Source organism: Athene noctua, chromosome 1 (assembly GCF_965140245.1).
Source record: "Athene noctua chromosome 1, bAthNoc1.hap1.1, whole genome shotgun sequence".
Lineage (NCBI taxonomy): Eukaryota > Metazoa > Chordata > Aves > Strigiformes > Strigidae > Athene > Athene noctua.
In genome coordinates this window covers 208,519,349-208,532,868 of record NC_134037.1, presented here as the reverse complement: position 1 = coordinate 208,532,868, position 13,520 = coordinate 208,519,349, and the positions used below count along the sequence as shown (strand labels likewise).

The following is a 13,520-nucleotide window of genomic DNA, read 5'->3' as shown; positions in this document are numbered from 1 at the left end:
ACACCACACTTCCAGAAAAACAGTTTCAGGGTGAGGTTCAAGGAACTGTTTAGGTAGATGTGTAAACTCCACTGCCAAAGCTGAGAGGGTTTACAGAGGTCCAGTCACACAGCAGGAAAGAGCAAGACTTCGAAGGCTGAGTCCACGAGTTGCTTAAAGCTCGATGGTGAAATACTGCAGTGGGGAGGGGGAAGGATAGCTACGAAGAGAAATACCTGATAGGGATAAAAACTGTTAAAATGCACCTGAATTGGAGGCATCTACGGAGAGCTGCAAATGGTAACCTTTCCCTAAGCTGTAGTCATTTTTGCTGTTGCTGCTTTTTGTGAGTTCTGTAAATGTCTACCTTCCCCTCAGGCTCTAAAATGGGAATGACACCTCAAGGGGATGCCTGTGAGATTTAATTAGCTGTCATTTATCAACAATCCTGGGTAAAATAAGATTATTTTACTTTACCAAGTGTACTTCTGTAACACCAATAAAAAAAATCTTTGTTGTTAGGAAATTTAATGATTTGTTGTCTGTATGGAGTACCCATATAGAGTATGTAAACATCATTTAATATCTTCAGAAGTGACTGGGGATTGGGAGTACTCATTTTGATTTGCAAAGCATATCTGGAGAGCGTGTGCAGCATGTGAAAACCTCTCTCCATTCTTTTGCTGACTTCTATGAAAATACAAGGTCTGTAACCCAAATTACAAATTACCCTTACAAGTGCCAGGGGGGGAAAATCACTTTCCAATAGGTATTGACTCACTTGTGGTTCAAAACAGAAGTCTGCAAGTCCTAGAGCGCCAGCTCTAGTTTGATTACTGTAGATATGTGAATATAACTCTGAACACCTGAGTTTTGAATAGCTTAAAATAACTTCCATATAGCAACAAAGTTACTGCTCTGAAAACTAGTTATTCACCAGTGATATCAGATTGTTTGTGTAAATAGTTATCCAGGCACAAGAAATAAATGAGAAAATCTGACCCTTTGACTCTGGTGTTGCTGAAGCTTATATGAATGGACCCTCCTCCCTATATTTTCTATAGAATTTTGCTATCTGGTTTATGCACTTTGGCCTAACAGAAGTTTACACACCTCCCCATGAACGCTGTGCAGTTTAACTGAGCTTCTTGTGCTGGTTAGCTGTACCAGTAGAGACCTTCAGCTTTTTACTCTCAGCATGGGTGGAACAGGAGGAAGGGGACCTTTGCAGTCTGCGCAAAGAATCTGGTCGTATGAACCAAAGACAGCAGAAAGGGCGGGCATCCTGAGACCATCCCCACTTCTGCTGAAGTCTTGCCCACGGTCTGTAAACTGGAATTTAATTTTTGGCTTGACAGGTCTCCCCTACTGAGACTTTAAAAGCTCACAAATGCTGCTAGTATCTCATATGAAAACAAAGCAACCAGGGCTTGGCAAGGGGTGTGGAGGAGATTTATAAGGTGTCTATCACGGCAAGAAACACCATCAACAACCCATGCAGCCAAATTCTGTCCTACTTATTTCTTACGGATGAAAATGCAGACAGTGCTTCTGAAATAACATCCTTGGCCGTTTCTATCTCCAGGCTTATAAAGTGACATTCCACAGAGTTTAAGCATGGTAAAGCAGCGTGGGCCATTTGCTCGGAGAGCTATCATGTCTTCAGAATAAAAGATAAAAAAGATAAATAGCCAAGTACAACATTGTACCTCAACAACCTAAAAGCCAATCTCAAAACTGAATGGAAGAACGGAGAGCTTTTATTTCTTGTGTTTTTTTTAAGAATAAAGCTCAGCTATTTCTTTTGAAAGCTATTCAGCACGCTCCTCTAAATCTTATTACAACTTAATGTGAAATGCATCTGTTTCCATAAGAACAACAGTGGCACCATTCATCCTCTGTAGTCTGTCCTTTGTTGTGTTTTCTATCTATTCTGGTAGATTTTTCCACTCTAGTATACCAAACGAAAAACTAGAACTGATAACATTTTAGCCAGAGCATTTATTTATTAAGTTGATGCTGGAAACTCAGTTTATTCCTGCTTGCTGCCTAAATCATGCCAAATTAAATTATTGTTCAAGGAGTTTATAACTTAAAGAAACTGTTTCAATACTGTTCCAATATTTCTGGAACTTATAGTCTGTATCCAGCTACAGATATTTATCTACACCTAACAGTGAAGATGGGTATAGTCTCTGTATACATGTATATACACAAACTTCTCACTGTTACTGAGATCCAAATGTACTGCAGTGTATTCAGCATACATATCTTAAATCAGTTCAACATCATCTCAGCACTACACCATTTTTTAGAACCTGCGCATGTAGCTCTAAATATAATATTTATCTAAGACATGACCAAGTTGGTGGGGAGACATTTTATCTGATGTATACTGTTTAACTGAATTTACATTCAGCAGACTGTGAGGTATATTAATTCTTAGAAAGATGTATATTTAGAAAACCTTCGACAAATGGAGACTAGAAAGAGCAAGATGTAACAAACTTTTATTAATGTCTTGCCTGTGGAAAAAGGTGACTTTGATTATTTGTACTCTCCAAACCTAAATGCTGAATGCCTTTCTTGTAAACACAGGAATTTAAGTTTTAGCACCTTCAGCCCTTTTAACCTTCACCATCATCACCATTAAACAACCTATTATTTGACATGATAGTTGGCATGGCCAATGTTTTTAACCTGTTTTCCCTCTCATCTCTTAATCAGGTAACAGACATTAAAGAAAAGCTAAAGCTCTCTAAAAAGTTCTGGTCAACATTACCCTACACAATCTGCAAGGATGAGCGAGTGACAGCGGGTCCATCAATTGAGGAGGACTGCTGGAATGGCCACACCAAGGCAAGGTGAGGTGGACCCCTCTCCACCACATTCAGTCCAAATCCCTGTCTGGCCTGAAGCAAACATGAAACTGAGGGTATTTCACAAAACTGTTTACAGGAATGAAACAGAAATGGGGAGAACAAGTAATTGTCCACACACAGCTTGCAGCTGAGATTACTTATTGTCAAGGTGCCATTAAAGCCTGAGTGTGAGTCAGGGTAAATGTGCACAGCATGTCAGCATGTGAACACAGAAAATGTTCATTGGTTCAGCTCCAGAAGGATAATTTATACCGAGATTTCAAAGAGCTCTTTAGCTCCATTTAGCATCCCTGTGTTGGGACTGACAGCTTGTGAAGCAATTGCACTCTTGGGATATCATACTGGGATGAAACAGAAATTGGAATTTCAGCTCTATTTACTATTGGCTGGCAAAGCTTAGGGCTATTTGCTGGGGGGGGGGGAAAAAAAAAAAAAAAAAAAAAGACAAATAGCCAGCAGAGAATAAATGTAACACTCCTACTTATCTTGTGTGGAAGGCTTGACCTTATGTTACTTCATCAGAGATACTGTGGTCATTTGCCCTTGTTTGTGATGAGTTTTCTGTGAGTTTTAATTTTGAGGTTTCCTTGGCTCTGGCTGTAGCAGGGCTGGAGCTGGCAGATGAGCAGGTGTCTCCAGAGGTCCCAGTGTGGATTCATCAGCTGACAGAGGAGAGGACCCGATTATCCCTGCTGAGAGAGAGGAATTGGCTCAGGGACCATGCTGAGGGCAGTCAGGTGTCAGGTCTGAAGTGGTAGCCTGTGCTTTTGGGGAGACAGGAGAAGTGGAGAGGTCTGAGTGTCTGGTGACCACTAAATCTGGAGAGCAGTGATACTTTCTGGCAGTCAGGGCCTGGAATCTTTATTTTCATTTTACCTGGTGATATGTGTGAAGCCAGAATACAAAAATGAGCCAAAAGCAAACACAAAATATCCCCCACAAAGGAAAAACAAGCAAGGAAAAAAAAAAAAAGGTGAGACACACACAAAATATAAAGACTTGGTGAAAATAAGACAATATAGGAAAAAAATTCAGAAACCTGTTAAATGCCATTTTGCATGGACGGATGGATGGGTGGATGGACAAGTACATAGATAGATTGCACCCACCCCATCATCTAATCTTTTTCATAAGGAGCACACTTTACAGGGGGAGGTTTTGCATTGAACACATGTCCTTTTTACTAGCTTTACTACATAATGCTCAAAAGAATTCATTTCACAGACAACAGCAAAGGGCGGTTTGAGATGCTGCTAGCCCATTGAACCCACTTTGAGACGCACGTGAACAGATCTGTCCAAAAGCTCAAATCACCGCTCAGTTCCTAAGTCCCAGATCCAGAGAAAGCCCCTGGGGATTCTGAAAAAGACAGCTAGGAGGAGCATCTGGCTATTACAGGACTCATCACAGAGGAACAGTGTGAAGAGAGAAATAAAAGCATGTTTTTACCTTCCTCTATTATATCTCTTCTTGTCAGTAGGCTTTGTGAGATTGGACCCCAGGCCGGTGTGTTGCAGCAGTTAAATGGAGTTTCCTGGCTTCCCAGCTGGATGCCATGTGTCACATCAGGATGCATGCATTAATAAGAGATATATGCTACTCCTTCTACAAAAGAGAAGTCAAACCTGCTAATATCCCTCCTGGTTTCCATGACTAACGCTACTGTTTGTACCACGTCTGGTCGATACTTTTCAGCTCTCATCTGCTCCTGCACTGAAGGATCTGGCACAACTTCCACATTTGTTGGGAGTTATGGAGGTGCATTTTTTCATGTAGTTTTTCACCCTCCTTTTGCAGTATTTATCTTATGAGAAGCCTGGTTATTTCCATGATGCCTTCTGAGATTAATGTTCTGGAGCCACTAAGAAAAGCTCTCCTCTGCTGATAATCTCCTTGATTAATTTAACACAGACATTTCACTGGATATGGAATCACAGCTTCAAAGCATGACCTGAAAATACGGTTTCAGAAGGCCCGGCCACTGCTTCTCTGTCCAGTTACTACTTCATATCCATTCACAAGAGAAATGTATAATCACCATCATAATAACAATTCAGTAAATGCTTCAGGTGGAGAGAATAGTAATAAATCAGAGAGATACCACAGAGTACCATAGTCTACATATAAAATAACATCGAAAGTATTATTGAAAATAACTAGCTTTAGATGCAAAATTACCTCTTGGATGGTGAACAGGGACATTTACTGCAGTATAAAGAAAAACCATAAATGTTTCCTTGATCATACTGATTAGTATCTGATATCAAATGCTAGTTCACAAGACCAAGGGTGGCAAAATCTGGCCAATATAACTATTTGTGTTCACTGTGTCATCTGTCATAAGCACCCCTGTGCTATATGAGGAGCTGCATTTTGAATTCCAGGTAATATGACAACAGCCCATGATAGAAAAAAGGAAATTTAGCCACTTCTTGTTTTCCTAGACATTAATACTTCAAGTAAGTAGACAATGTGGAGTTGGCTACTGTTGGGAAAAGAGATTGTTGCTGGTTTTTGATCAGATCTTGTGGTGGTATAAAGAATTAGAAGCTCTGAGTTGCCAGATAGACATAATGCCTCATGTTTCATTTTGCACATCACCTTTTGACGCTGCTTTTGCAGGGGGAAAGAGTTACAAACCTGAGATCAGAGAAAATGAAAGCTAGGCTTTCTCCTGAGAGAGGCAGTACACCAAGGTCACTTGTTATTACAGTCCCCATGTACCACTTTGCTACCATGATTAATTTACAGTGACACCAGGTCACCAAATGAAGATCACCAATTGGCAAATAATCATGCGGTAACAGAGTCATCCATTTGGTGTTCTGGAAGGGTGCACTTGGCTTGTTGCTGATCCTGTATGAAGAATGTTTTTAATCAGATCACATCAGGTAGAAACCAAGTGCTCTAGAAATGGGAAGACATTTATGAGGTGGATGAACCTCTTCTTTTGAAAAATTCATATTAAAAATAATAATAATAATAATAATAGCTACTTTAGACAAAGTGTCTTTTAGAGAAATGCGCAACGGGACTTCCCCATCATATCTGTATTCACAAAAGAACACAGTGGTATGTTTAAAGAATTAATGTCCTCTGCCAAATGTACAGAGACAGATTTTTAAGATATATTTAGACTCTAAAAAACATCATTAAGACCAAACATTAAAAGTTTAGCTCCTTCCCTAGATGCAGATAAATTCTTAGCAGAAGCTGATAACCTCTTCTCTAATAGATGTTCTTCAGAAATTAAGGAATTTTCCTAAGAATGATGGAATTAAGGCTTTAGGTCTTAAACCAAATCCAAGGTATTAGCCATGAGTAAGTGAATTACACTGAAGTGAGATCAGTAATCAAATCTTCAACCACTCTGGTGGTCGGGAGAAGAACCTTGAGTTGCTTCAACCAACTCAGCCAACTCATTTCAGCCAAACCACATGAGAGATATGCTCACCAGGATGATAGACTTATGAATGTGTTTTACCTCTGGAAGTCAGTAATTATGAAAGAAGTGAGAGCTATGTTCCTTTCCATAAGGAACATATCACTCCTCCAAGTACAATGAAGAAGAAATAGAATTATCTGTGAGACAGTAATTATAAGCAGAAAAAAAAAATAGGGAAAGGTGTATAATAAAAGGCAAAATGAGCACTGTAATTTTCAGCATCTAACTTAAAAGTATGAGGTATTTCACCAGAACAAACACAGGATAGAGTCTCAGCTGGCCCGAAATTTTCTTCTTCTCCTGCAACATGTATGGGAATGCCTACTTCACCAGCAGAGAGCCTTTAATTCCTGGTGAAATTCAGGTGGGAAGAAAGACTCACCAGTTTAGGGTTTACCCTGGGAAAGTGGTTCACTGATGACAGCAAGGCTTGCAATGAGAATGAGTGAATGTCCTTTACCTGGAGGCAAGATAACCGTTGAGTTTCACACTAGGGAAAGTGTGAATAAACCACTTCTCAGTAAGTGTGAAAACTGCCTGTTCTTAATTGATGGCTCGTTTATTTTTGCATCTTCTTTCCAACAAACTGGTAGATGAGCCATTTGCTCCCTCTCCTTCTGTCTTCTCAAGCTTTTCTCCAAGACAGAGAAAAGAAAAAAAAAAAAAAAAAGAAACCTGAAAATATCCTATGGGGATTACCTCCTGAGCAAACAGAATCAGATGAGGTGATCTAGTTAGCCTATTTTCCACTGCACTTATCTTTCTGGACCAGATGTGACTGCCTACCCACAGCCCAGCCTGAGGAAGCCTGTGGTGTATTTTGTATTCTATTGCCTACAATTCTGTGCACCTGGAAAAACTCCAGTACTGTCTAGGTGGGATGCTCCAGTTGTACTGTAAGCAGCTGCTGCAGCAGCAAAATATGAAGAACATCTTTCAGGCAGATATATTTTTAAAACCAGAAGATTCCTCCTTTTTCTTTCTTTTCAAAGCTACAGCCTTTATATAAATGACCTGTAAGAAGATTTCATCAGTCATTTTTAGACTTGAAAAGGAAGCAGACACCCTGGAACATTAACTGGGTTTTTTTAAAAAAAAAAAAAAAAGTGGTTTTAGCTAGGCTTTGTGGTACTTGGCTGTGATGTGCCAAAAGACATCTTTGCTGTGTCTGTTGAGACAAGCAAGAACTGTGGAAAGGCTAAGAGGAACAGAAAGCATTAATATTTTAGAAAACAATGTAAATTACGCTAAAATCCTGACATAGCTGAGCAAGGAGCAAATAGCAGAAAACAAACAGTATCGTTCAGCTTCTCTATACTCACAGGGCTAAGAGGGCTAAGAAAGCTGATTTTTTTTTTTTTTTTTTTTCGCTAGGAGTACACAAAGAACAGACACTGATTCAGGTTGGCACTTCTCTTCTTTTCATTTATAATGGGCATACAGTTCTTGTAATGGCCAGGCCTACAAAGAGATCATTATGAGACCAGAAGCAGCAGCAAAGCTTAAAATTCACAGGGGTGTCTCCACTTACAGAACTGCAGCAAAACCAGCTGTGTTCAACAACTTCACCCAGCCAGCAACAAATCTTCTGTCAAAAAGCAGTCCCAAGACATGGCTTCCAATTCGGTGTGACATAACCCTACCCCACACACATCAAAATCCTTTTGTCAGAACATGTGCAGGGCTGCCTCTCAGAGGTTGTCACTCACAACACACCTTGGGCTGCGTGTTCCCTTATCTATACCAGTCCTTTAAAGAAAGGAAAACAATTCAAAGATATTTATATTCAATATAGGCTTTTCTGCCTTTTTTTTCCCCCTGAGGAAGCAGGTGAATTAGTTCAGTAATGAGGGCAGAATCCAACTTCACATTCAGACATGTAAATTCATGCACTTAAATATGCCTGTGGGTGAGACAATAGAGTTATTTGTGTTGCTCAAGCGAGGGTAGTGTCATCTGAGACTCTCCGGCATGTCTGAGGTGAGTATGACACAGGATACTACTTCCCACCTGGACCAGAGGCTGGGCTTGAACTGCTTGAGCATTTTAAAAATCACCAGTGTTAAGGTGCCTGAAGAGAGCCCCAATACTCTGTCAGCGTAGCGAATGAGGCAGTTTTTCACTCCCTAAACATGCTTATCTATTGCTATGTGAGATGGTCTAGATAGTCAAGACACCTTCATGGAGCTGGCATTTAGACACTGGACCTACAGGATATTCAAACCTTACTGGAGTGGCAGCAGGACAGCAAGCAGTATACACCCTGGTGGTTAAAGTGGCACTCAAGACTCAGTTCAGCTGCCTAAAGAAAGACACCAGATATAATTTTAGATGCACCAGATGTCCAAGACCTCCCCCTCAAGCCTGTAGGTAAGATGCAGAAAGCCACACCTTTCAGGGATATTAATGAGAAGACGAGGAATAACCAAGAGCATTCAAATGGCACCAGATGTCTGTGTTTGTGCAACTAAATCCCAGCAGATGAAATCTAATGAACAAGTCATTTGGCCCAAGGCACATGGGACTCCAACAGCTGTCTCCACTCCACTGATGAATAAACTCCTGACTAGTTTTGACGAGATCGTGAGTTGACTAGATCTGGCAACAGTGGGACTCTGCTCATATGCAGACACTTGCATTTATACAAACAAGTTTTGGTATCTGTATAAACCTAAACATGAATCTTCAGCGTCTCTAATTCTTTTGCTCTTACGCCCTAAATGCCAAGAAGCTCATTCACCTGGGAATTTCAGTATCCACCTAACCTTTAGGCAATCATATGGTAATGTATTTCTTGTGACCCACATCCAGTAGGACAGGTGCACTGGACCATTCCCCTCAGAGACTAAGCCCTTCCATGCCAGGAATGCTTTGGGGATCACCAGATCCTGAGGCAGATACTGCAGGGTATGTGACAATATGATTGAATCAATTCCTGTGACTGAATGGCCTGGCCCATTTAAAGGTAAATGGTCTTCAGAAGGACATCAGATCCACACCGATCCACAGTGCAGAGTATGAACCTCAATAAAAAGCACACACCAGGGCACTCTCTAACTGCTTTAAATCTCCAAACTAATTCATATTGTCTCCATATAAAAAGCTCACTAGGCAGTCAGTACATTCTTCTTTTATTATTGATGGTAAGACAAGATTAAATCAAACACAAATCAGTCAAAGAAAACCTGTTAACTACCATTCAGAGCTAGACATAGCTTCTCATGGATGGCTTGCAATAAAGAGCAGCTAACCCTTCATAAACAAGGAAAGCAATCCACATGAATGCTCAGTGATTTTAGATCACTTCTAGCTGCTAACAGCTATGGCCGTTGTCATGGACAGGATACTGGGCTAGATGGACATCCTCTCTGAGCCAGTAGGGCAATTCTTACATTCTTACTTTTTTTAATCAACTGCACCTTGAAATCGCTGATTTACTTCTATGCCGAGTAATTTGTCTACAGCAGCCACTTCATTTGTAGAGACATGTGACAGATGGAGGTGCTGTTCCTTTGCAGCCCAACGATTCCCTGCATGCCAAGGTCTTCATCCTGCTGCCTCCAGGCAACTCTGCAGAATTATTTCCAATTTCTGTCTTTGGTGATTCATAACACTGCAGTCTGCAGTCCTCTGTACTAGGGGAGGTGGCTCTGTATTCTCACCGTAGCTAAGGCTGTGCCACAGCACTCTGGATGGGATCCCTATAGCATTGTGATTTCTCATTATGGTACCAGTGAAGCAACAGGACATGCAGTTTGAGGTGGGGTATTTTTGGCAGTCATGTTTTGTTCTTACATGTTCACACTCCCCCAGGATTATTTTCATGTAAACTTTCAAAGGCCACTGATGACAAATGAGTCTCATCTTGCAAGGCAAGGACCTGTTACGATGAGACTAAACCCTTCCCTGGTGCAGCAAAGCAGTCATCACTTTGTGAACCTCCAGAAGCATTACAAAACTTACTTTCCCTTACCATGAATTCAGGAGAAAGTGCTTTCTTCTCCCTTGCTTTCACCTTTATTTTTAAGGGATCTATTTAGTTTTCCAGACCAATATGAACATAACACTGACACCAATGCCAAATTTGAATATTGATAGGGAATTGGGCTGGCACAAGTGAGAGTGAAGTGAAATACTCTTAAACTGTATTTGGTACCAGGCATCATGAAAATTTGCCATTATTAGGCTAGACTGTGCTGTCATTACTGGCTGAGCACATACCCACACAAGGAGTCCCACAGATATCAGTAGGATAGCCTGATATGCAAACTAATTACAAAATAGATCATATCCTGATAAAGACATGAACAAAGGGTAGATCTGCCCCAAATCCCTTGCAGACTAAGTATGAGACAAAGTTACTAGGTAAATAAAAACAGACAAGAGACAACAAGGAAGTTGTGATACACTATTTTCTCAGGATACCGTGCCAGCACAGAGAAATAATGTCAGCCCTTTATCACCCTAACAGTTGTAAAATGCACAGATAATTTTTAACAGAGATTAAAAGCAGGAAAAAAGGTAGCTTTGCAAATGCCTATAAGGACAAAGAACCACAAGGGACAAAGTGTACATATTTAATAAAAGATGATGAAGACTTTTGCCATAGAATGATTGGAGGCATGGGCTGATTTTTCTAGGGGTAAGATACCTGCAAACTTAGCATCCTAAGACTGCATTTTCCAAGGTCATAGAAGGGTAATCAAGAAATAATAATCCAAGAACCTGAATAAAAAATTCAGATGTGTGGATGGATAGGAAATGCCATACCCTAAATGTGTTATGCACAAAGCACATGTGAGATGCAAGTATAGCCTGTTTGTAAGGAATAAGGACCGAAACAAAGATAATACTGGAGTTTGGTAAACTAACAACGCTGTTTATGGGCCTGGTGTTGGATAGACGGAGGTGTTCACAGTGGTCAAAAAAGGGATGCAAGGAAGACCTGGAGAAGAAAATTCATTAAGTGCTTCCTTTAAGCAAGGAGAGCCATAATACCTCAAGATAGCCTTCTAAACTATTCCAGAACACAAATATGCTACATAGAACAAAGGATTTCATATTTTTTGAGAAGAAATAAATAAAAACAGAAGAATGCATGGTTAATGCTTAATTTAGTGTGCAACCATTCATATCAGTAGAGGATCTAAACATGCAGTGGCTCATTGCTGCCTAGTGAATCTCTTCATGGTTCACAGAGCCAGTGTACTTGCTGGGGAGTATATGGAGAGTTAGGAGGTTGGAGATCTTAAATCCTTTCTTTTCTCCAGTCAGCCAAGCTACTAAAGAGATTCTTTAGAGTCTGTAGAATTAAACCCCATATTTTTAAAATGGTTTCACTGGAGCTGTTTAAGAACTGTGTAATCATTATCAATGTTAAATTGCTAAGCACAGCATTTACTGTACAGTCTTTTATTTCCGATACTCATTGCATTTTAAACTAACCATTCTTCCTGCTAAACAGATACTTGCCCGAGATTATGAATGATGGCTTGACCAACCAGATCAACAATCCAGAAGTAGATGTGGACATCACAAGGCCAGACACCTTCATTCGACAACAAATCATGGCCTTACGTGTCATGACTAACAAACTGAAGAACGCGTATAATGGAAATGATGTCAACTTCCAGGATACAAGTAAGAAACCATTAACTGTTACTAAATAAGTATATTTTTGGAATACATTTATAAAAGGGTTCCATTGTAATGACTTTCTTTGGTCATTGTGCTCTGTGCTGCTAACAACATTTTTAAAAGTCTTTTTCTGTCCCATGAAATTCCAGTTATATATTTGTTTCTTTTGCTTATCTTCATGTCAAATGCATCAAGATGCTGAGGGCTTTCCATAATGCCATCAGTCTAATTCTTTTTCGGAAGAGTCTTTAATCACCTAATTAAATCACAGTGGCTTTCATTTGGATGCTTTACTGAATGAAAGTTAGCGCCACCAACACTTTCCAGTTCCCAAGGTGTTCACCCCCACTGGGGTGCTGAGTGGAAAGGAAACAGAGAAAAGGGATAAATGCTGTGACCCGTGGCCCTCATGTTGTTTGCCTCATTCCTCTGTACCAGGTGACGAAACCAGTGGCTCAGGAAGCGGAAGCGGCTGTACAGATGACATCTGTTCCACCGAGTTCGATTTCATCACCACTGAAGCACCACCCGTCGACTCCGACAGGAGGGAGGTGGAGGCTTCAGCCACACACCCTGGCTGGTCACTGCAGACGTTGCTCATCATCTTCATCAGTCTTGTACTGCAGAGACAGTGGAGATAATCCTGGATCTCATAGGAGAAACTGTGTTTTAGCTACAGAAACAGCCAACTTCCTTCTTTTCTTATACTCTTGGACAATGGACCATGCCACAAACACTTGCAGTTTTCTACAAGAAGAGAGCAGTACTGCAACCTGCTTCCCTTTTTTGTTTTCCCAAAGAGTACCAGGTGCCAGACTGAACTGCTTCCTGCTTTTTTCAGATATCTCTGAAGACGATATCCACTCTTGAGAGAATTCTTTCTCAAACCTTTATTACAGGAGACTTTCTGAGCTTCATTTCCTTTTATGCTGCAAAAGTAAAAAAGGATCTTACAGTGCGTGTCTTTCCCTAACAAGAAAAAAGAGGGGGGAAGAAACCAAAACAGTTTTTTTTCTGAATCAGGCCTGACTTAAGGCTGCTGCATTTCAACAGAATATCAACAAAAAAAAAAAAAAAAAAAAAAAAAGACAAGAAAGGACAAAAAAAAAAGCAACTGTTCTGCACTAACAGCCAGGTTTCCTTTAGGAACTTCTATAGGAGGATTCAGGTCATCAGAATGATCATTGCTATAGGGAGGAAGTCTGGAATTTTTTTCCAACACAAAAGTATGTCTCAATGGTGAATGTCTTGCACTTCATCTGCCAACCACATCAGATTGGTATGAAGGTAGAGAAGCTGAAAAATAAGTTTATCTTTTAGTATGATAGTAACGCCACTAGCTTCAGAATATCATGTTACAGTTGTTTAGGATTTAAATCTTAATGCCCAGTAAAAAATTAAGTAGTAGCACGATTTCACCTAGCTTCTTTTAGTATTTATCCATGTTATACAATTGGCACAGATTTTCACTTAGCTCACCATCAGCCATGATGGTAATGCTAAACAACGTTCTTGACAAATCTCCCCTCAAGGGTTTGGACAGAAAAAAATCTCTTGTGATATAATCTCTTTCCTTT

The 13,520-nt window shown here is 40.2% G+C and overlaps 1 protein-coding gene across 1 annotated transcript in view; it reads left to right on the top strand.

Moving 5' to 3' along the window:
* GPC6 (glypican 6) overlaps positions 1–12,584 on the top strand; it is a 795,485-nt gene extending 782,901 nt beyond the window's left edge. Inside the window, exons 8-10 of the mRNA XM_074930934.1 lie at positions 2,707–2,843; positions 11,771–11,946; positions 12,382–12,584. Of these exons, the coding sequence (XP_074787035.1) occupies positions 2,707–2,843; positions 11,771–11,946; positions 12,382–12,584 (516 nt within the window). The remainder of the gene's footprint in view (positions 1–2,706; positions 2,844–11,770; positions 11,947–12,381) is intronic.
* The last annotated feature ends 936 nt before the right edge of the window (positions 12,585–13,520 follow it).